We start from the raw sequence: 23,965 nt of genomic DNA on the forward strand, positions 1-23,965 counted from the left end.
CCCGAGTTAACCTGCTTGGTGTTCACAGTGCTTCCACTGCAGAGTTGGGCGTGGTGGTTTGGTTGTTCTCAGAGCAAAGCCACTTCTGCATGAATCTCCAGCAGGTCTTCGCCACCTCCATGTGTGGCTCGTTGTTAGTTCACTAGGATCTTGGGCAACTTCACGGGCACGCGGGCCACCTCTGCAGGTCCAGGGTATGTGCCAGTGTGGCAGTGACCTGCCGCCTGGCGGCTCCTCTGCCCGGGCATACTTGGGGGCCACGTCACACTGGGAGAAAAGCCAAAAAGCAGCTCTTACCTCTTCTCCTAACTATGTTTAAGCTCTGTTCAAAAACTTAGGACAGATAAAGTTTTATTTTTATTTATTTAGAAATTAGGGTTGTGGTTTTCACTTAAATTTTCCTTAAAGGACAGATAGATTCCACATGCTAGCCCATTCCCCCAGATACTTGCAGCAGCGGGGACTGGGCCAGGCTGAAGCCAGGAGCCAGGCGCTCCATCTGGGTCTCCCATGTGGGTGGCAGGAACCCAAGTTCTTGAGCCATCATCATCTGCTGCCTACATCAGCAGGAAACTGGATTGCAAGCAAAGAGGGGGGGAGGGGCTCAGTCCTAGGTACTCAGATATGGGATGTAGGCATCTCAAGTAGTAGCTTAGCCTGCTTGTGTCACAGTGCCCGCCCCAATAAAAGGTGTGTGTGTGTATATATATATATATATATATATATATGATGTATTTATTTATTTGAAAGGCAGAGTTACAGAGAAAAAGAGACAGAGAGGTCTTCTATCTGCTGGTTCACTCCCTAAATGGCCACAATGGCTGAGGCTGGGCCAGGCTGAAGCCAGAAGCTTTATCTGGGTCTCCCGCATGGGTGCAGGGGTCCAAGTACTTGAGCCATCCTCCGCTACCTTCCCAGGCATATTAACAGGGAGCTGGATCAGAAGTGGAACAGCCAGGATTCAAACCTGCACCAATATGGGATGCCAGCAGTGCAGATGGCAGCTTAACCTTTTATGCCACAGCACTGGTACCCCCCTCCCCATACAGTTTTAAAAGGTAGTGTTTTAATAATACCTAAACATTTGTGGGTTCAACTCTGAAACAAATTAAGCTATCCTTGGGAAGAAGTAATTCTTAAACCCAATGCTCTTCAAAAAATCTTTTCTTTCACTCAGAAAGGAAGCCACCGGGCACGTGTCACAGCAGTGTCTCCCAGCTGGGTGCTTGTTGTTGACATTGTGGTCGTTTGTGCATCTCACTCGCTTCCACAGTCAAGTCTCTGCTTTTCAGAACTCTTGAACACCCCCTGGAGTCCTCGCTCCAACCTCTCCTCTGGTCCGTGGGTGTCGCCAGGCTACTCTGTGTGGATCTCGTGGTTTCCTGTTATGTCACACAGCCTTGAGGCCAGGCCACAAGCCCCCGTGGGGTTGAGGTGGTGGCTGGGCCTGGCTGACCATCTCTACTACAGAAAGTCACCTGGGAAATCAATGTTTTGTTTCAGGCCGAGGGGGCCCAGGACCTTCCCAGAGAGTGCCAAAATCCGGCCGTTCCAGCTCTTTGGACGGAGACCACCATGATGGATACCACAGAGACGAACCTTTCGGGGGCCCCCCGGGCAGTGGCACGCCTTCTCGAGGGGTCCGGAGTAGCAGTACCTGGGGTAGAGGAAGTAACATGAACTCTGGCCCACCGAGGCGGGGCTCTTCCCGGGGCGGTGGAAGGGGTCGGTAGGAGTCGGCGCCGTGTGCCCCAGGCCCGCCTGGACGGTTGTTAAGAACTTCTGGTCGACTCCACCAAGTCCGCACCAGTGTAGTCCTGAACTCTTCTCTGGGGCAGCTGCATCCCAGGAGCCCCTAAAGACGTCTTCAAGATGGAGAGACTGCTGCCGGCTCCCGAGCAGCTGGCCCTGTCTGGTCCTGTCCACCCTCCTCTCCCTAACCCCCATGTTGTTTCGTGAAGATAAAAGCTGGAATCTTTTTTTTTTTTTTCCTTTCCCTTAGTGTCATGAGACATGGAGCACCTCCACAAATTTAAATTCATGTCCAATTGGAAATTTATTTCTATATGTACAGTTTGTCAGAGAAAAACATTAAGTTGTTTTTGTATGAATACAGAATGTGACTTATGCAAGAATTAACAGAAAACAACTAGTTGTGAAGTGTTTGCCTTAAGGAACCCTGGGTTCTCAGATGGCGGGGGGTGTGGTTGTCGCTGATGTTCACGAGCATACTTGATGGGAGCCCCAGGTCTCTGTAAACACATGTGCTGTCACACTGTGTTGTTAAGAGTGAGGAAAGCTCTAAAATGATGCTAGTGTGTTCTGAAGCAGGTTCCAGGCTTTAGACCTGCGGATGGAATCTTACACACACCTTCCCTGGGGGTCTCGTGGCAATCACTTTAGATTTGAACCGCCTTGTTTTGATGGAGAGGAACTGGGTTTAAGAGAGAAATTAAGTACACAAACCCTTTGGACAACGTAAAGCATTTCACTATTACATTGAAAAGGACTGGACTGAAATGTCTCCCGAAAATACTTTAGCCATATGAGCTGTGTGGAAATACCGGCACTGAATGCAGAGGATGGTTCTAACTTAAGTAACCCAGGAAGTTCTTAACCATGGCAAGTCGCTTGTGTTATAAACATGTCACATTTGGTCTGGTTTGGATTGGCAGCCAAACATTCAGTTTGAGCTACCCGATGATACTTTCTGTACGGACCCTTAGTTTTTGGGGTTTTTGTTTTGTTTTGAAGATTTATTTATTTGAAAAGTAGAGTTAGAGAGAGGCAGAGGCAGAGAGGTCTCCATCCACTGATTCATTCCCTCAGTAACTGCAACAGCTGGAGCTGATCTGAAGCCAGGAGCCTGGAGCTTCTTCCAGGTCTCCCATGTGGGTGCAGGGGCCCAGGGACTTGGGCCATCTTCCACTGCTTTCCCAGGCCACAGCAGAGAGCTGGATTGGAAGTGGAGCAGCCAGAACTCGAACCAGTGCCCATATGGGATGCCGGCACTGCAGGTGGGGACCTTACCTGCTAGCCTGCTAGGCCACAGCACGGGTCCTTGACACATAGTTTTTACAATAATTTTTTTTTTTTTTTAAAGACTTACTTATGGCCGGTGCCGCAGCTCAATAGGCTAATCCTCCACCTGCGGCGCCGGCACACCAGATTCTAGTCCCGGTTGGGGTGCCGGATTCTGTCCTGGTTGCTCCTCTTCCAGTCCAGCTCTCTGCTATGGCCCGGGAGTGCAGTGGAGGATGGCCCAAGTGCTTGGGCCCTGCACCCGCGTGGGAGACCAGGAGAAGTACCTGGCTGGCCCCTGGCTTCGGATCAGCGCGGTGCACCGGCCGCAGCAGCCATTGGGGGGTGAACCAATGGAAAAGGAAGACCTTTCTTTCTCTTACTGTCCACTCTGTCAAAAAAAAAAAACAAAAAAACAAACTTATTTGAAAGGTAGAGCAACAGAGGGAGGAAAAGGGAGTAGAGATGGGGAGAAGTATCTGTTGGTTCACTCCCCAAATGGCCACAACAGCCAGGTCTGAGCCAGGCCAAAGCCAACATCTCCATCCTGGTCTCCCACGTGGGTTGCAGAGGAAGTACTTGGGCTATCATCCATTGCCTTTCCAGGCACATTAGCAGAAAGCTGGATTGGAAGAACAGCTGGGATAGAGCAGCTGGGACTTCCAGCCGCACTCTGGTATGGGATGCCAGCATCACAAACGGGCTCACCCACCATACCACGGCAGCCCCAAGGTGGCTTTTCTTATTAAAGGGACATTTGGGTGGGCCCTGACATTTCATCACATTGCCAGCTTCAGTTTGATGTCAGAGTTTACTTGGCAAATGTAGGTGTTCTGTCTTCAGTGGTTGCTTAGAAAAGGAATATTGATGTAGTTAGCTGGTACATAAAAACCTCTTCTCTGGTTCTAGATTAATGTAAAAAAGTTGCATCAGTTTTTATTCTGAGGAGTAAGAAAATGTCAACCTGCTACACTGTTTTCTGAGATGTTAGACACTAGAGACTCCAGGTGAGTTTTTTTCAATTTCATTTTGAAATGGAAAACATCTGATTGTCAGCACCTCCTCTGAGCACCCGCTGAGGTGACTCCAGTAGTGCTTTGGGTTAGTGGGTGTTCCGTACCTGCCCTGCAGGAGAGACGCTTAGAGAAACTGTAATCAAATTCAAAGAAGCTAAAAAGGAAGCCACAGACCAAACCCACATGGCAATCATGCTTTTTTCCTGAGGTGAATGTGGGAAGAATTTTATTAATATTTTAGGCTTTAACTTTAAAACAGTACATCAGTAAGCAGATAACCAAATCACACTTGGAGAATGGATTCACTTTAGAGAAAACAGAAATCTCTTATACATTGATTCTCAGAACATGGATATATATGGCATTTTAAAACATCACTACTGAAATACATAGAAGACACCGTCCTTCGAATTTTTGAACATTTCTTGGAAAAACATTGGAAACAGTTAAAATCTGGATTTAGGAAACAGAATATCATTAACTAAAAATGTGTTCAACACTGACATCTTCAGCCATGTAAACTCCAGAGAAATTTTTAACTAGAGCAGAAAATCCAAGGGCCCACAAAGAACAGCCGGCCAATGGCTCAAAGCCTTCCAATTAAAATTTTTTTTCTCCAGAAAAACACTGCATTTACCTGCCCTGAGGTAGGGAACCCTCTTCACCGAGGGGCAAACAGGCAGTACGCTGAGTGAATACTGGTGATGAGTCTGCAAACCCACAGTGTGGATGCTGCCACCAGCGTCAGTTCTTGGCGGAAGGCTTGTGGCATGGATCAGGACCTAGAAAACTTCTATTTTAAGGTTGGAGGAAAGAATAGTGTCCTATTGCACCCAACAAACACCCTCCTAAGGCAACACAGGCACACAGTGCCAGAAAATGACCTTCAAATTGTGCAAGTCAATGCCAGAACGGTTGTGAACCTTGGACGTGGATCCCTCTCTGCCCACCTGGGTCCCAGCCCCTGACCTGAGGCCTAGCTCTTCAGGCAATTCAGAACCACTGTCTCCGCACTCACATTCTAAATACGTTTCACTTACTAGTTAACAGCTACTGACAAAAAGCATCTGAGTCTTCTGGACTCATCAGGATATTGGGCCTGAATCTGGCCATGAATTAAGGTAGGTAAAAGTAAAGGCTTGAACTTCAACTCAAGGAAATTCGCAATTAGGAAAAGCATCTTCTATTGCATACGAATCCGTCTGCAAATTGTACACAATGGTTTAAAAAGCAGGCAATAAAATTTGGAAATGATCATCAGAGCTTGGAGAAACTGTTTCCATCAAACATGGAATTCTCCCAGGATTCCCTATGCCCTGTTCTGCGGTAGCATCTGCAAGCATTTCCATGTATCTTAGCCAATACCACGCCTCTTCGAACAGAAATTCTTTTGGTCCATTGCGTTCATCACTTATTACGAACTAATTTTCCATGTTATCAGGCACCATATTTACAATTTCTGTAACTGACCAAAAATCGAGGTAAACGATCTTAAGAATTTTAATGCCAGAGGCTAAATCTAACCTTTAATCCGATACCCTCTGGATTCATTTGCACAGCAAAGTAAATAATTTCCAAGTCTAACGTATAGCAAAAACAAAACCAAGAAGCTCTTGGGGCTAAAATACATAGCCCATTGGATTTTTTAAAAGACAAAAGGTAAAAAAATCTGAGAAAAATCACAAAAACAGCTAATTCAAGGAACCATATTTTTTTTAACCCAGGTGAGTCTAAAACCATAGCTAATGCAGAAGTAACTAACAGCCGTTTCACAGTGTGTCATCAGTGGCAAAAATCTGGCGTTTCCAGAACGCAGGCTTCGGAATGCAGCACAAAACGCGGAAACGCTCTAAGTCTCAGTTCGTGACGGCCGCTCGACGGTCAGCACCGAGCCTCCAGCCGGGTCCGGGCGTCCAGTCCTGGAGCCCACGGCACAGTCTTCCGCTCCGCCGACGCCGGCTCGGCCCGCTGCTGGCTCCGCGTCCTCCCTCGACGGCGCGGCCCCGCTCTCTCACACGGGCAGCGTCTTGGGCAGGCCGGCGCCGCGGCCCAGGCGGCCCAGCGCGAGCCGCAGCGCGGCGCCGCTACCCCAGGGCATCAGGCCCAGCAGCGCGGCCAAGAGCGCGGCCACCTGCGCGCAGGCGCCCAGCGCGGTGAGCACCGTGCTGCGCAGCCCCAGCGCCGCGTACAGCGTGGCGCCCAGCGCGGCCACGTAGAGCAGCGTGGGCCGCGACGGCGTCTCCTCGCCCCGCAGCAGGCGCCCGCACGCCGCGCCGCCCCGCAACAGCGCGCCGCCGGCCAGCGCCAGCGCCGAGCCCAGCGACCAGAGCAGCGCGAACTTGCGCGCGCGGAGCAGCAGCACGGGCGCGTAGAGCGCGGCCAGGCCGAAGCAGAGCGCGGCCAGCAGCAGGCACCCGCCGCCCGCCGCCAGCCGCTGCCCACGAGTCACGGTGGGCAGGCACGTCGGGCCCGCTGCCGGCTCCGCGGGGCTCCGCGTCCACGTCCAACGAAGGCCCGCGCGGCCCAGCCACGCCCCCGCCGGCCCGCCCCCGGCCGCAGGCTCTTCCGTCTTCTCTGCGGCGAGTAGCGGCTCGGCGGCCGCCGTTCCGCCGGCTTTGCCCTGCGCCAGGTACTCCTGCAGCTGGCGGTGGAGGTCCGCCATCTTGGACGGGGCGCTGACAGGAGGGAAAGGCCGCGGCTCACTTCCGGCTGTCGGGCGCTGGCGGAAGTGGTTGGACCCTCGGGCGCCGGTTGGTCGGGCCTGGCGGAAGGGGTGGGGCCTGTGGCCCGCGCGAAAAGTGTTCAGCCTGGTTCTCGGTGGACGTTAGCTGTCGCCGCGCGTTACTAGGCTTGTAGTCACTCTCCCAGTGACTGTAGCTTTTGTGTTCGCCGTGTGGCGCACGTACTTTGTACGTACCAGATAAGCCCTATAAGCACTAAAATATGGGGGCGAGGGCGCCCTGCGCTTAAGGGAATGTGTCCTGACAGCATCAGAATACGCAAACTCTTGTTTCTTACCGTTGCTGGCTAATTGCAGTTACCGCAAAGTTAAAAAGTGGATTTTTAATAAAGTTCAGACCTTCAGGGCTCTTTTTTTTTTTTTTTTTTTTTTTTTAACGGGGAAGCTGGTAGAATAGACGGGTTAACCCACACCCCGACCAGTCTGCTGGTTCTATTTCGCATTTGGGCAAAGCCCCGTGATGGTGTCGTGGTTGGGTTTACCCCTCCGTTTTCTCGTCTCCGACTCGTCCTCGCCCGACGGGCTGGCCCGCATCCGGCCAGTTCCCGATCTGTTGCGGGGCAGCCCCCTGGAGATGCACCTGCCTGTGCTGTCCCCCCCCCCCCCCCCCCCGCCTCCTTCTGCTTCCTCCTGTCCCTGCCATGCAGCCTCGGTGCACCTTCCCCAGGTGTGCTCAGCTTCCCCAGGTGTGACGGTGTATTTCTTCCGGACTGGGCCAGCTGCTGCCTTTCACCTCCCTCTCCCTAGCGCTTGGCAAGCCTGTTGCAAGGGTACAACCAAAAACGGTTGGCAGATTGGGCCAAGCTGACAGTTGGCAGTGCAGTGTAGGTGCCCTCAAGGTGCTGCTGAAGTGCCCGATAATCGACTGCCCCCAAGAATCAGAGGCCACCAGAGTCCAAAAGTCGAAGCAAATTGCAGGGATCGTTTATTGCGAGTTCGAACTCGGACCCTCCCCGCCTTCTCAGTAACAGTGGTATGGCAAAGGAGAGCCCCCAGCCCAGTTTACACAAAGCTTATATAATCCAGTACAAACAGGTCTATACGTAAGCACTTTCTTATTTTCTCTTTGGCTGTCTTTATGAACCTATGCATTTCATTGGTGCTTTTAAAAGTGAAAGCTACTGTCTAAAAAGGAGGAAGTGAAGAAATAATCTTAAACAATAAAAGAACTGTGATATGCACCTGTGGTCCCTGATCTTGATCTTACATCTCCGGGAATTGTTGGCCGTTCCTCGGTTCTGAGAACTCTGTCTAACCGTGGTGAAAGAGGGAGGATGTGAAACGGGGGCAAGCAAGCAAGCAGAGTACAGAAGCCAAAACCACAATGAGCAAAGGTGCTGGCTGTGAGGCCCCCTTTCGCTGCCTGAAATGATCGATTGAAAGAAAATCTGGGCTGGCGCCGTGGCTCAGTAGGCTAATCCTCCGCCTTGCGGCGCCGGCACACCAGGTTCTAGTCCTGGTCGGGGCGCCGGATTCTGTCCCGGTTGCTCCTCTTCCAAGCCAGCTCTCTGCTGTGGCCAGGGAGTGCAGTGGAGGATGGCCCAAGTGCTTGGGCCCTGCACCCCATGGGAGACTGGGGGAAGCACCTGGCTCCTGCCTTTGGATCAGCGTGGTGCGCCAGCTGCAGCACGCCAGCCGCGGTGGTCATTGGAGGGTGAACCAGCGGCAAAAGGAAGACCTTTCTGTCTGTCTCTCTCTCTCACTATCCACTCTGCCTGTCAAAAAAAGAAAAGAAAAAAAAAAAAAATCTGGCCCAAGTGCTTGGGCCCCTGCCACCCAACATGGGAGCCTGTTGGCTCTTTGGAGGGTGAACCTGTGGATGGAAGATCTCTTTGAGACTGTCTCTGTGTCATTCTGCCTGTCAAATCTTTCTTTAAAAATCTGTTTTGCTGAATGTAATAAATGGCTTTTTTTTTTTTAAGATTTACTTATTTGAAAAAGAGAGAAGGAGAGACAGAGATCGATCTTGCATTTGCCAGTTCACACCCCAAATGGCTGCAACAGTCATATCTGGGCCATACTGAAGCCAGAAGCTTCTTCAGGCTCTGCTATGGGAGTGCCTGAGAAAGCAGTAGAAGATGACTCAAGTAATTGGGAGATGTAGAAGAAGCTCCTGGTTCCTGGCTTTGGGTGGGCCCAGCCCCTGGCTGTTATAGCCATTTGGGGAGTGAACCAGCAAATGGAAGATTTCTCTCTCTCTCTCTCTCTCTCCCTCTCTCTGTAATTCTGTCAAATAAATAAATCTTAGGAAAGAAAAAGCTGGTGAGGTGTTTATGATCTCTCAAGTCTCATTTCTGTGCATCCCTGCTGTCCAGCCCCCAACACAGTCTTCCTGGGCAGCCTTGGGTCGGCTCCTCGTGGGCTGCGGGCTGCTGAGACTCCGCCTGCACAGCGGCCTCAGCCGTGACACGGGCCATTTCTGTAGCCACTGGCCACACGCAGCATTGGCCACAGTGCCACCGAGGAACTGAATTTTTCATTTTCATCAATCCATTATTTATAATCACTGCGTTTAAAACATAATTTATACAGGTTGCTACATATGACATAATGTGTAATTCCTATAGATTCCACATCTAATAGCTACGTGTGACTGGTGGCTTTTGTACCAACAGTGCAGCTGTTGCAAATACAGGAATGTGGGGTAAGGCTTGCTACAGGTTCCCAGCTGCGGATATCTGTAAGAGCTGTGCCAAGCAGAGGAGCACGTGACCCCTGACATTCTGATTTCCTTCAGGGGCGTTTTGGGTTGTGGCCACACCCGCGGCCCCCGCGGCCTTTGGCGACCGAGCCCAAGGGACGGGAATCGGAGAAGCGCGTCCGGGCTGCAGACGCGCGGGTCTCCCAGCAGGGGGCGCTGGTGGTCCGTTGCGCCGTCTCATGCACTGTTGCCACCTACCCCGGCGGGGGCTGTTTCCTTAAGCCTGCTGGGGAAACTGAGGAGGAGACCGGCTCCGGAGTCCTCGACGCCCGCTGCGGCGTGGGCTGGCCTGCCGAGGTCCCGCGTTTGCCGGGGACAGCCCTTGGACGTCCTCCCTCCTGGGCGGTCTGCTGCCAAGCAAACCGCGCGGAGACAAGGGGCCTGCGGGCACCGCCGGCTGCTGGTGATGAAGCTACCCTGAGCCTGGCCACTCAGGCAGAGGCGGCCTCCCGAGGGCGCTGACTTTGCCGCGTTTCATCCCACTTGTCCCAGGCGCAACGGGCCCGGCAGCGCAGCTGCCTCCGCAGTGGACTGGGGGTACTTTCTGTGTCCTCAAGAGTGGCCTGGCCCGGCTGGTCAAGATGCACCCAGTGGGGCCGGCCAGGTGGGAGGGGGCTGGCTTTTCGCTTTGGGGGTCCCCAGGCATGGGCCCGTGGAATTCAAGGGGGCTTTGGAAAGTTCACGGAAAAAAGTAATGTTCCACGTGGGCACCAGATGGTGTCCAGGCTGCTCCACTTCCGATCCAGCTCCCTGCTAATGCGCCTGGGAAAGCAGCGAAAGGTGGCCCAAGTGCTTGGGCCCCTGCACCCACAGTGGGGGGTTAGACCGGGAGGAGCCTCCTGGCTCCTGGTTTCGGCCTGGCCTGACCACGGCATTTGTGGCCATTTGGGGAATGAACCAGTGGATGGAAGATCTCTCCTCTCTCTCTCTCTCTCTCTCTCTCTCTCTCTCTCTCTCTCTCTCTCTCTTTTACTGTGTGTGTGTCTCTATCTCTACATTTCAAATAAACAAAAGAAAAAAACATTACAACAGAAAGACAGGTTTTTGGGTGAAAGGTAGATAAGAAGACTTGCTGTACCAAGCCACAGTGGCACGGTCTGCATCTGAGGGTGCTGGGAAGATGACCTGGACCAGACATGGGGGTTTGGTTGGTGGAGAGGAGGAATCATCCCCACTGAACTCGGCAAAACGGTCAGCCATGGGAATACGGCCGATGATCTTTCCCACAGCCTTATAGATGTGCGCTACAACTTTACATGTTTATCATTGCTTCATTTGCTGATAGCAACCGCGAGCACCTTTCATGGGTATAACATCTTAGTAATATTGTGAATTAGTTTTGACTGAGATTGATCTGAAGTGTCAGTTTTGGGGTGGCTGCTTAGCTCCCTTAGCAGAGTCCCAGGGCTCAGTACACACACAATATTCGCTCCGGCTCCTGGCTCCAGCTGATACATATCCTGGCAGGCAGCCGTGATGGCCTTGGGAGGTAGATTCCTGCCACACCCATGGGAGACCTGGACCAGGTTCTTAGCTCCTGGCTTCAGCCTGGTCCAGTCCTTGACTGTCGTGGGCATTAAGGGAGTGAATAGGAGTGAATGGGAGATTCATTCATATTCTCTCTCTCTCTCTGTCTTTCTCTCTCTCTCTCTGTCTCTGTCTTTCTCTTACTCTCTGTCTTGCAAAACTTTCCAGTGTTATTGGTATGTTCCAGGCTATGAAAGAGTACAACAAAAGACAAAATTTGAAATGGCTTTTATCTGCCTGGCCTTATGGTGCTTGCATTTGCAAAGTTAAAAGCTGTCGCTCCCCGTCTTCATGGAGGAACGACACTAAACCCTGCCTAGGCTTCATATCCGAGTCACGGCACCATTATGTCGCTCCCCCTCTTCGTGGAGGAACGACACAGGACCCTGCGCTGTTCTTTCGTCTGCTCGGCCCTCCCCGGGTTTGCTGCTGGTTCTTCCCGGGTTGGCTACTGTCCCTTCCACCTCTGTGGAAGGGCGGTTCCCCCTGGCCACTTTCCCCACTTCCGCAGGGGAGTGGCACACCGCCGGCCGGCTCTCTCGGGGGCTGCACAGGTGTTCCCCTTAGATGTTCCTCTTAGATGTTCCTGGTGCATGCCGTCTCTCTCCTCCTTTATAGTCCTCCTCCGCCAATCCTAACTCGGCTGCCCACACGCCGAGCACGCTGCTCTCCTCCAATCAGGAGCAAGTCCTACAGTTTATTGGTTGAACTGGAGGCAGCTGTGTAGAAGCTGTTTTCTTCTCTCCCAGCGCCATATTGTGGGAGAGCAGATGCATAGAATAAGTCTTAATTCCAGTAACTTAGTCTAGTCTGAGTTGCTCCCCACAAAAGCTAGCAGAGTTTTCACAATTTGATGGGTTTGGTTACTTGGTTACAGATTATTGCTGCGCTGCGCTGATCCAAAGCCAGGAGCCAGGTGCTTCCTCCTGGTCTCCCATGCGGGTGCAGGGCCCAAGGACCTGGGCCATCCTCCACTGCACTCCCAGGCCACAGCAGAGAGCTGGACTGGAAGAAGAGCAACCGGGACAGAACCGGTGCCCCAACCAGGACTAGAACCCGGGGTGCCGGCACCACAGGCGGAGGATTAGCCAAGTGAGCCGCGGTGCCAGCCATGAACTTTTTACCTGGACACAATCTGTTGTATGAGTATTGCCTGTTTAAATCACAGGTTGGGGCTGTCGCTGTGGCACAGTGGTTAAAGCTGCTACCTGCCACACTGGCACTGATTCAACTCCTGGCTGCACCACCTCTGATCTAGCTCCCTACTAATGCACCAGGGGAAAGCAGTTGAAGATGGCTCAAGTCCTTGGGCCCCTGTACCCATACGGGAGACCTGGAGGAAGCTCCTGGCTCCTGGCGTCACCCTGGCTCAGCCCTGGCTGTGTGGCCATCTGGGGAGTGAATCAGCAGATGGAAGATGTCTCTCTCTCTCTCTCTCTCTCTCTCTCTCTCTGTAACTCTGATTTTTCAAATAAAGTCTTTAAAAAAATAAATTACAAGATTCCCTCCTTTCCCCCTTTCAATTGTCTGACCTGCAGGTCCTTCGACTCGCTGACTTTGCCCCTACCTTTCAGGAGACACAGGCGCCCCTGGTTGTACAGGACACACCTGAGACCCATTTCTTAGACTTGGTGTCACCGATACAGGAGGCTTAGGGTGGTCTCTGGGTTGTTTGGGGATAACATATCACCTACTGGATTGGGTGGGCTGAGCTTCACGTAAGTTCTGTGGTTCCAGAATGTGGTGACGGTGGAAAAGTGGCCCCACCTGTCTTAGCCCAGCTCCTGCCGCTAGACCCAGAATCCCCAGGGACTAGGTTGCTTCCTAAGACTAGAGGTTATTTGGCTTCCAGTTCTGAATGTGGAGAAGTCCAAGGCTATGGTACCAGCGTGTGGGTGGCTCCTGGCAGAAAGGGCCAGTGGGCGAGTCCCAAGAGACAGAGGGGAACAACAGGGGTAGACTCTATAACAGCCTGCGCTCATGGGAACTCACCCACACTCATGGGACCTGCGTGAACACCTGCCCTCATCATCAAGTCCCACCCCCTCGCAATGCTGTGACATTGGCGAGGATGAACCACGTTTAAACCACGGCACCACCCCTTTATGTTCCAGGAGACCGCTAACGGCAGGGGACCACCTCCTGCTTGCAGGCAGGAGCCCTGTTTCTCCTTTACCATGACTTCCTTATTCACCTGCTTCTGGAAAGCCCCAGGTACCTTCCTCTTCCGGGACACATCCCTCGTCAATGAGGCGTGAATAATCACCCAGTGCCTTTCACACTGTTCACAATCTGTCCGAGTCCATAGTAGCTCATGCAATCTGACATTTTCAAAGAATAGCATGCCATGGGGCTGGTGCTGTGGCACAGTGGGTAACAGCCGCCGCCTGCAGTGCTGGCACCCCATATGGGCACTGGTTCAAATCTCAGCTTCTCCACTTCCCATCCAGCTCTCTGCTATGGCCTGGGAAAGCAGTAGAAGATGGCCCAAGTCCTTTGGGCCCCTGCACCCACATGGGAGACCTTGAAGAAGCTCCTGGATCCTGGCTTCAGATTGGCTCATCTCTGGCTGTTGCAGCCAATTGAGGAGTGAACCAGCAGATGAAGATCTCTCTCTCTCTCTCTCTCTCTCTCTCTCTCTCTCTCTGCCTCTCCTTCTCTCTGTGTAACTCTGACTTTCAAATAAATAAATAAATAAATAAATAAATAAATAAATATATTTTTTAAAGAAGAGCCTGCTGGCTAAGTTGCCATATCACTGGAACACTTATAGCCCAGAACTTAGAGAAAAAGGATTGGGACAACTTCTGGAAGGTAAAGGACACACGTGTTTCTCAGACCTTTCAGAACCAGATGTGAGAAAGAGCCTGCTAGAGCCTGCTGTAGGGCACATGAGCCGGTGGCGCTGCCTGGAGACCAGTGCCTGAGAGAGCAGTGAAGTCTCCCACGGGCACTGCTGCTGGAGAAATCCCAGCAGGACACCTGCCGCTGGACTGGTCCAACAAGTGGCAGGATAGATTCTTCCCAACAAGACAACCATTTTGGTGGAGGACACTATGTACTGTAATAGACTCCAGAAATTGTCCTAAGGGCATACAGCAAGCAGAGCAGCATTCATTCAAGGCAATTGCTTAAGTCTCAGAAAGATGTGGCATCTGAGGTGTGACAGAAACCACTCCCCAGGACTCTCCTTGGTCCCAGAAGAGGAGGGCTCCCCCTGAAGCTCCGCTGAAGGTGATCAGGCTGAGAATACTGAGGCCTCAGTCCTTGCCCCACCCCAGCTTGCCCATGGCGGAGTGTCCACAGGCAGAGGAGCAAGCCAAGAACAGCAGGAGCCACTGTCATCCCAGCGCCCACTAGAAGAGCAGACCTGTCCCCTGGGGCTCAGGCTGTGCATTAGCAGGAAGCTGGAATCGAGAATGGAGCTGGGACTCACACCCGGGCACTCTGATCTGGGATACAGGCATCCTAAAGCAGGTTCTTAACCACCGTGTTGAATGATTGTCTTGATTTTTCTCCTTCCTGATTATCTATTTGAGAGGCAGAGAGACAGAGAGCTGCTATCATCTGGTGACTCCCTAGATGTCCACAGTGGCTATAGGGGACGAAAGCCCAGAGCCAGGAATTCAATCCAGGTCTCCAACATGTGAGGTGGGAACACCCTAAGCCATCATCCAGCCTTGTAAAGTTGGCGTGAGCAAACTGGGATCAGGAGCTGGAGCCAGCACTGGAAGCCAGGCACTCTGACACAGGATGAGGGCATCCCAACTGGGTTCAATAGTAACTGTGTGTTCATGGGGCACAGTGCGACGTTTCAGGTCATGTGTGCAATCTGCAGTGACTGATAGGGAGATGGTGGATCTCTCACTTCCAACACTTCTCTGGATGTGTTTCTATATGCTGGCAATAGACAATCTGATAGGAAATGAAAGAACCAATTTCATATACAATCACATCAAAAAGCGATAAAATGCTTGGGAATAAATTATCTGAAGGAATGCAAGTCTTTTAAAAATATTTATTTATTCAAAAGGCCAAGTTACAGAGACAGAGGGGAAGGGATAATGAGAGCAAGAGTGAGATAGATCTTCCATCTACGGGTTTCACCTCTATAATGTCTGTAATGGCCAGGTCTAGGTCAGGCTGAAGCCGGGAGCCAGGAGCTTCTTCCAGATCTCCCATGTGGGTGGCAGGGGCACATTAGTAGGGAGCTGGATTAGTAGTGGAGCAGCCGAGACTTGAACGTGGGCTCCAGTATGGGTTGCCAGCATCATAAGCAACAGCTGAACCCACTGCACCACAATGCAGCCCTTGCAGTTATGTTTTTTTTTTCTTTAAGATTTTACTTATTATTTATTTGAAAGGCAGAGTTACAGAGAGGCAGAGAGAGAGAGAGAGAGAGAGAGAGAGAGAGAGGTCTTCCAACCATTGGTTCACTCCCCCCGGATGGCTGTAACGGCTGGAGCTGCGCTGATCCAAAGCCAGGATCCAGGAGCTTCTTCCGGGTCTCCAATGTGGGTGCAGGGGCCCAAGGACCTGGGCCATCCTCCACTGCTTTCCCAGGTCATAGCAGAGAGCTGGATGGGAAGTGGAGCAGCTGGGACTCGAACCAGCGCCCATATGGGATGCCGGCACTGCAGGCAGTGGCTTTACCTGCTATGCCACAGTACCTGCCCCTAATTCTATTTTCCCACAAACTTTTGGAAGTCCCCTCATCGAGAGAGGTTTATTATAAAGAATCACTCATGTGAGTATGGAAGCCGTGAAGCCGCACAATTCGCCCTCTGTAGGGAAGAAGACCCAAGCTTGTGGGATCCAGCCTGGCTCTGAAGAATTGAGAACCGAGGCGAGCTGATGGTATAAACGCCAGTGGGAAGGCAGAGGTGTGGGGAGATATCCCGACTCAGCAGGCAGGCAGGGAAAGAGGGGGTGAGCTCTGCCTTCCTCTGCCTCCTCTGCTGGGACCCCCTCAGGGCAGACCTGGGCAGGCCAGAACTTGATGGAGCTTCCACATCTCAGCTTTTAGAAACACTGTTGCAGACACAGCCAGAAACAGTGTTCCATCTGGGCAGCCCATGGCTAGGGCTGCCGCCATCCCATATGGGTACTGTTGGAGTCCTGGCTGCTCCACTTCTGATCCAGCTCCCTGCTACAGTGCCTAGGAAAGCAGTAGAAGGTGACTTGGGTGCCTGGGCCCCTGCAATCATGTGGGAGGCCCGGAGGAAGCTCCAGGCTCCTGGCTGCAGCCTGGCCCAGCTCCGGCCATTGTGGTCATTTGGGGAATAAACCAGTAGATGGAAGATTCTCTCTCTCTTTCTCTCTCTCTCTCTCTCTCGCTCTCGCTCTCTTGCTCCCTCGCTCCCTCACTTCCTCTCTCTGCCTTTCAAATAAATCAATCTTAAAAAAAGAGAGTTACTTCCCCTTCCCCCAACTTTGTCTCTCCTGTGCGAGGGTGGTTTCCTTACTCGCAGGTGTTTATTTGGGGGAGTCTCTGGGGCACTGGCCTGTGTCCTATCCTGTCCAAACCCTGGCCTGGCCCCCTGGACTCAGCAGACTCAGAGTCTACTCTGCCTGCCTGCAGCCCCCTGGAAACTCTCACAGCAGTAAGCGGGAGCACTCCCAGGTACTCGGGTTTCCTGTCTCTTACAGATTGTGTCCACTGGCGCCTGAAGTTGTTTCATGTTTTTTCTGTTTCCTGCTATTCCATCCTGGCTGGCTACAGAAGTCGAAATCACAAGTTTTATGGTTTGGAAGCTGTAGTTTTCATAAAGATATGTAATTGGGTTGATATGAGAGTACTTCAAAAAGGACATGGAAAAATTGAATTAAAAGATAAACTTCTTTTGTTGAAAAAATTTTTTTGAAATCCATGCATAGTGTTTTTATAATAGGCATTTGTCATGAACCATCTGAAGCCCCTGCATATGTAATAGCTTACTGATATTAAATCAACAATTATTGATTTAAAAAATTGGGGCCGGGCTGTGGCATAGCAGATAAAGCTGCTGCCTGCAGTGCCGGCATCCCATATGAATACCAGTTCAAGTCCTAGTTGCTCCACTTCCGACCCAGCTCTCTGCTATGGCCTGGGAAAGCAGTAGAAGACAGCCCAAGTCCTTGGGCCCCTGCACCCACGTGGGAGACCCGGAGGAAGCTCCTGGCTCTTGGCTTCAGATCAGCTCAACTCCAGCCATTGCAACCTATTGGGGAGTTAACCAGCAGATGGAAGACATGGAAGACTTTCTCTCTCTCTCTCTCTCTGTGTAATTATGACTTTCAAATAAATAAATAAATTTTTTAAAAATTGATTTGTAAATAAATTCTAACTTTAAAATGAGTTTGCAAGGTGTCCGGCACGTAACAAATCTTCCCAGGCAGACGAATCAATTAATTCACACGCTTTTATTGGGGTTCCGCTCTCGGGCGAGGTTCCCCAGTCCCAACAGAGTGGGGGCTGGGAAGTCACGCGTCAGAGGTTGGGAGGGCTCCTTTTATAGATTTCAGGGCATGAGGGTTAAAGGTTGAGGCGGGTCTGATCCTCATTGGTTGACCTTTAGGCACCTGCGGGAACCTTGACAAGGACTCTCCATTCCTGGAAGTATAGGCCTGCCCTCCTTGTGGATCCCAAAGCTACCAGTGTTATCTTAATTTCTTTAAAAAAGATTTATTTATTTGAAAGACAGAGTTAGAGAGAGAAAGAGAGAGAGAATCCTCCATCTTCTGGTACATTCCCCAAACCGCTGCGATCGTCTGGACTGGACCAAGCTGCAGTCAGAAGCCTGGAACTCCATCCAGGTCTCCCATGCAATCACCTGGGGAGTGACTAGTGGGTGGGAGATCTCTCGCTCCCTCTTTTTGTGTGTGTTTGTCTCCTCTTTCTCTGTCACTCTTCCTTTCAAATAAATACGTCTTAAAAAAAAGAAAAATAAATTCCAGTTTCTAGTTTTTTTTCTTAAAGATTTATTTATTTGAGAGGCAGAGTTACAGGCAGAGACAGGAAGAGACAGAGAGAAAGGTCTTCCATCTGCTGGTCCATTCCCTTGATGGCTGCAATGGCCAGGGCTGAGCCAATCCAAAGCCAGGAGCTGGGAGCTTCTTCCAGGTCTCTCACATGGGTGCAGGGGCCTAAAGGACTTGGGCCATCTTCCACTGCTTTCCCAGGCCATAGCAGAGAGCTGGATGGGGAGAGGAGCAGCCGGCGGGACTTGAACTGGTGCCTATTTGGGATGCCGGCAACACAGGCGGTGACTTTACCCACTATGCCACAGCACCGGCCCCCAGGGTTTTTTTTTTTTTTTTTTTGACAGGCAGAGTGGACAGTGAGAGAGAGAGAGAGAGACAGAGAGAAAGGTCTTCCTTTTCCATTGGTTCATCCCCCAATGGCCGCTGCAGCCGGCGCTGCGGCTGGCGTACCGTGCTGATCCCAAGCCAGGAGCCAGGTGCCTCTCCTGGTCTCTCATGCAGGTGCAGGGCCCAAGCACTTGGGCCATCCTCCACTGCACTCCCTGGCCACAGCAGAGAGATGGCCTGAAAGAGGGGCAACCAGGACAGAATCCGGTACCCCGACTGGGACTAGAACCGGGTGTGCCGGCGCCACAAGGCAGAGGATTAGCCTATTGAGCCGTGGCGCCGGCCCAGGTTTTGTTTTTAAAAGAATGCTTTCCATTAAGATTTCTCCAATGAATAGATTTTTTGGGTATCAACTGTTTTTTTTTTTTTTAATTTATGCATACACAGTTCAGGAATAGATGAGGTGAGTGCAATACTATTTGTGTCTGTGGGCAACAGGAGCATGATACTAGGGGTAGGGTAGGCAGCTTGTCAGGAGAAAACCTTACAAAGTACATTTAAAATGAGGCACTTGAACAAATATTTACTGAGCAGCTGCTCTGAGTGGAGCCCTGTTCTCCATCCAGGGATAGGGCGGGGAAGGGTTTCTGGAGAGTTTGCTTTCTGGTACATGGCGTATTTACAACAGGCATGCAGGATATTTTAAACAACGTGGCCATGCGGTGTCATATCACTGATCTCGCAGTATCCGTGGCTCTGTTGTATACATATCCAGCCCTCTGTAGGGTGCTGTGTCATAACTGTAAACAGTCCCATCCTCAAGGGGCAAGTACTGTGAACCAGGGCCAGGGTGGTGGCACAGCAGGTTAGGCCTCTGCTGTGTCACTGGCATCCCATATCAGAGCACCGGGTTGAGTCCTGGCTGCTCTGCTTCGGATCCAGCTCCCTGCTAATGCATCTAGGAAAGCAGTGGAAGATGGCTCAAGTACTTGGGCACCTGCTACCCATGTGGGAGACCCAGATGGAGTTCCTGGCTCCCGGTTTCAGCCTGGCTCAGCCCTGGTCACTGCAGCCATTTGGGAAGTGAGCCAGTGGATGGAAGATCTCTGTCACTCTGCCTTTCAAACAAATAAATGAATAAATTTTTAAAAAGGCACAAATCAGTTACAGAAGTTGGATTTTACATACCTAATTTACATAAGCCCCAGTTCTCCTTCTTCCTAAATGGTACAAAATCTGGGAGCTCCTGGACAGTGCCTGTGCACATGGGGACTCTGGCTGTGATACCAGGACAGTACTGAGATGGTGGCGAGCACCTGCCACTGCTACACAAAGAAATAGGTGTAACATTGCAAATACCAATGACCACGGTCGGGTCAAAAAATTAACACACACCGACCTCAGGTGGAGAACCTCAAGGCGATACTTCTTCTTTCTACTTCTGGGCATTTCCCAACACAACGAAAGTTTTATAGTCGAAGGTGATAAAGCAATCCTTTAAAATCATGTAGATAAAGCTGAGGGGAGAGCACTCATTAGCCAGGAGGCACCTGTTCACGGCTTAGTCAAGTGGTCCCTTGCAGAATCTCTTCCTACAAGCGCTACTGTAGGGCTCAACTTGGGGATCACATGTGACTGCACATAGTGGGTTTTTGGGGTGGGGGGCTCCTGAGCAGGAGACTCCAGCAAACACTTGTGGGGCTGTCTGAAGTCAGAAGGCAGCTGTTGTTTCTTTTGTTCTATCAGCCTGGCTCCCCTGGGAGGCCGCCCTTTCCTGCCCTGGCTTCCTTCATCCTCGCCTGACCCTGAGGTGCCTCCGGCCTCGCCCTCCAGATCTGGACATCCAGCCAAGCCTTGTGCCCAGGGAGACAAGAGGCTACAGGGCTCTGTGACTCCGTGGTGGCCAGACACTCACGGCCGCTACCCGGTCGGCTACGTGGCGTGCCAAGCGGGCGGGGCAGCTGCTCTCCCGTCTCCGAGAAGTCGCTGGCAGCGTCCAGGGAAGGAAGTGCCCGAGGAGGCGGGACGGCGTCTCAGCCATCAAGGTACAGAAGCTGCGATGGGTGTGGAGCCCTGGGTTCTCTTCCCTGTCCCCGATCTCCTTGCCCTTGCCCTTGTGTTCTCTCTGAATTGTCATGCCAGTGTTGCTGATGTTAGGGAAAGCAGATCACAGCCTCCAGGTCCAGGGCATCAGAGTGGGGGTGGCCAAGACCACCTTGGCTGCATGCTGGGTGTGGGGTGGGGAGGGCAGATGCAGACAGCTCCGGGCTGAGAGCAGTAGCTAATATTTATCCTGGACAGAGGTTGGAGAAACGCCATGGGGAGGGGGTTGGTTGGTTGTCACAATGGGAACAAAATGAACCTCAGTATGTGTAGGAAATAGGCTCAGAGGCAGGGAGGGGCGGGGCCCTACTGCTCAAGATCTTTGGGGGCTTCTTGTTGGATAATCAAGGTCGCCACAGTGTCAGGTGCAAAAGTGTGGCATTCCTGAGTATCTGTAGGGGTGTTCCTGGCTACTCTTATCCAAATCCATGCATTGAATCAAGTGTCCCAGAGCTAAGGTGAGTGTGAAATGCATTTTCCTTTTCAAGGTCAAGGTCATGCAGAAAGTTGTGAAGTGCTTTTACCCAGCTCTCCTTCCACCCCTGAGAGCTGTTGTGGTGCATGGGTTAAGCTGCTGCCCACAACGCTGGCATCCTACATTGGACTGCTGGTTTGAGTCCTGGCTGCTCCGTGTTCAATCCAGTTTCTTGCTAATGCACCTGAGAAAGCAGTGAAAGATGGCCCAAGTGCTTGCACCTCTGCCACCCACATGGGAGACCTGGATGGCGTTCCTGGCTCAGCCATTTGGGGGAGTGAACCAGCAGATGGAACTCTCTTTCGGTCCCCCTGCCTTTTAGAAAATAAAATAAATCTTTAAAACATATATACAAAAAAGAAATTAATTCATTAATTTGAGAAACAGAGGTAGACTGTGGAAGAGAGTGCCCTCTTGTGCTGGCTCATTTCCCGGATGCTCCAAAGAGCTAGGGCTGGGCCAGGGTCAGAGCCAGGAGCGGGAACTCCACCCAGGTCTTGGATTGGCAGGAACCCAATTGCTAGAGCCATCAGTGCTGCTTCTTAGGTTCACATTAGGGGAAGCTGAAAGCAGGAGGCAGAGCCAGGTCTCAAACCCAGGCTCCGTGACATGGAACCCAGGCATTTAATAACTGAACTAACCACTAGGCCAAATGCACTCCCCTTATGCTAGGTTCTGTGTTTGTCTTAGACTACAAAGGGTGTCTGGGTCTCTTGTCCTTTTTCTACAAGTGTTGGAAGAATTAGCAGACCATCATTCTACCAACTTTCTCCACTGGGCTGTTGCGTGAGCCAGAGAGGTCATTTCCTGCCAGGCTGATGAGTTGAGGGCCTGCTGAGACGCAGGAACTTCAACAATGAAAAGATAAGAACAAACATTTGAACTCCATGCGTAAGTTTTTCCATAACGTGCATTTTTCATCAACTTTTTGAAGCTTCTTCACATGCATAGATTTCAAAATTTCTTTGCACCCAAGCAAAATGTATCTTTTCATTCAGTTTTCCACAAAAAATTTTAAAAAGAGATTTATTTATTTGAAAGGCAGAATGAGAGAGAGAGAGAGAGAGAGAGAGATCCTCCCTTCACTGGTTCACTCCCCAAATGGCTGCAATAGCCAGGGTTGGGCCAGGCTGAAGCCAGGCGCTCCATCCTGGTCTCCCCCATGTGTGACAGGGGCCCAAGCCCTTAGGTCATCTTCTGCTGCCTTCCCAGGTGCATTAGCAGGAGGCTGGATCAGCAGCAGAAAGTAACCAGGACTTGAGTTGCCACTCATATGAGATGCCAACGTTGCAGGCGGCAGGCAGCTTAACCTGCTGCAACACTAGCTCCTCTACGAATGTTTGAAGTACCCCAGTATCTTCATGCACTTCTTTCTTCCTAAGGAGAAACACACTTTTCAGAGCAGCAGGTGTGCTGAGGGCTGCAGGTGTCAGAACCAGCTTGGCCAGGGAGATGCTCCAGCTGCACTGATCCAGGAGCTTCCCAGAGATCCACACAGGTCACTTCACACACAAATTCCAGCCTCAAGGAGCTCGGACTCATCATTGTGGCAGGGATCCTGCAAGGCTCCTGGCCCCTAGGGTCACACTGGGGGCTGGGCTTTGGAGCTGGGGACACTTTTGAGACCCTAGGACCTCCTCGTCTTGATGTTGCTGATCAGGTCATGCTGGCCCTGGGAAGCCCAGCCCCTCTGTGTGGCCCAGGAGCCCTGGGCACAGGGTATCTGCCCCACGTGCAGGGGGTGCTCACCTTCTCTGAGATCCAGAGGGTGTCAGTCTGCACCTAGCTAGGCCCTGCACGCCCGCTGCCTCCCAGCCACTTTGGGGCCCCACCTTGACCTTGAAGATAGTGGGAGTCCCATCTGCCCCCAGCCAGGATCACAGGATTCAATGTGAGATTCAAACCTTGCTGTTTGAGTAACTCAGATAATAGGGTGCCAACTCCATCCTACTAACCCCTGGCCTGCACACCACACCCTCCCCTCCCCGCCTCCTCCCTGCTCCTAGCTGTGCCACTTTCCCTGGCTCTGTTCCCCCTTGGGTGCCATGGGCCCTATTCTGGGGAGCACCATCTGCATTGGCCACAGTGAGGGGTGCTCCTGAGGGTGGGGCCATGCAGGGAGCCTGCCTGCCCCTCTCCAGCTGAACTTGACCTCTTCACTCTCCAGGCCAAATCCAGACCCCTCCCTGGCCTCCGTACCCTCCTCCCTGGAGCCCTTTCCCTCTGGGCTTCTGGGGGACTCTGCTCTCCTGCTCTCTTCCTCCCCCCCACCTCTCAGCTTCCAGGACTTGTCACCCTGGAGGTGACATCCTCCACCGAGCCCATCCCCTACCTGCCATCTCCCCTGCCATCCACGGAGAGGCTTCTTCAACATCACAGTGTGGGCATACGTCTCCCCCTGCAGCCAGGCCGTCACCCACATCCACAGAACAAGGACAACTTCATGTCACATCCACAGAACAAGGACAACTTCATGTCTTCTTGGCTGCCCTGCCCATCATGCCCACATGAACATGGCCATGCCCACACCTAGCCCACATCCAAGTCCTCAGCAGGTCCTGATGGTTGCAAAGGAGACCCTGGACCAACCCCTTCTCACCATTCCCGACTGCCTCCTGGCCTGAGGCACCACCTCTAGGATGCTCCAGACGGCCCCTAAGCAGACGGTCCCTGCATCCATCTGTCCCTTGCAGCAGCTGCCCACTCAGAGTCACGTGTCTGAGGTCCACAGTGTCATCATGGCCAGAGTGCAGCCTCCCGCCCTGCCAAACTCCCAGTTTCCCTGGCCCCTCCCTCTTCACACACACACACACACACACGCTGACCTGGTGCTCCCAAGCCCATCCCTCCCTCCTTCTGCCCTTTCCCTCACTCAGGTTTCGGCTCAAACGTCCCCTGCTCCGAATTCACGCCTGGCCTCTCAAATCGTCCTTTGTGGAACTTGTCCGTGTCTCAAGTCAAGTTTGTGGATTTACTTGTTTGCAGCTGGCCAGCTCCCCCTGCTACTCTGGCTAAGTGGCATAACAGCCTGCTGCAGTCACCACGCTCACTGCTGTTCCTGCCTTGACCATCTGGCATAGATGCCCTTGAAT

At 52.0% G+C, this 23,965-nt stretch overlaps 3 protein-coding genes across 9 annotated transcripts in view; 2 read left to right on the top strand and 1 right to left on the bottom strand.

Annotated features, from left to right (window-relative positions):
- Positions 1–4,999, top strand: part of WDR33 (WD repeat domain 33) — a 120,242-nt gene extending 115,243 nt beyond the window's left edge. For all 7 annotated transcript variants that reach the window (XM_002712200.5, XM_008258435.4, XM_008258436.4 and 4 more), the window contains one exon: positions 1,504–4,999. In XM_002712200.5, coding sequence (XP_002712246.1) covers positions 1,504–1,733 — 230 coding nt within the window. In that variant the 3' untranslated portion in view covers positions 1,734–4,999. The remainder of the gene's footprint in view (positions 1–1,503) is intronic.
- SFT2D3 (SFT2 domain containing 3) lies at positions 4,234–6,699 on the bottom strand. The gene has a single exon (XM_051849656.2). It carries the CDS (start codon positions 6,697–6,699, stop codon positions 6,049–6,051), a length of 651 nt encoding a protein of 216 aa, XP_051705616.1. The 3' UTR covers positions 4,234–6,048.
- A 13,369-nt stretch (positions 6,700–20,068) lies between these two features.
- The window catches only part of LIMS2 (LIM zinc finger domain containing 2), a 34,001-nt gene continuing 30,104 nt past the window's right edge, over positions 20,069–23,965 (top strand). Inside the window, exon 1 of the mRNA XM_051849652.2 lies at positions 20,069–20,340. The gene's annotated coding sequence lies outside the window, so the exon portion shown is untranslated. The remainder of the gene's footprint in view (positions 20,341–23,965) is intronic.

The sequence above is a fragment of the Oryctolagus cuniculus genome, chromosome 3 (assembly GCF_964237555.1).
Source record: "Oryctolagus cuniculus chromosome 3, mOryCun1.1, whole genome shotgun sequence".
NCBI lineage: Eukaryota > Metazoa > Chordata > Mammalia > Lagomorpha > Leporidae > Oryctolagus > Oryctolagus cuniculus.

Excerpts from the sequence above, each read along its gene's own strand:
- SFT2D3 (XM_051849656.2), bottom strand. The coding sequence starts at position 6,699 with ATGGCGGACCTCCACCGCCAGCTGCAGGAGTACCTGGCGCAGGGCAAA.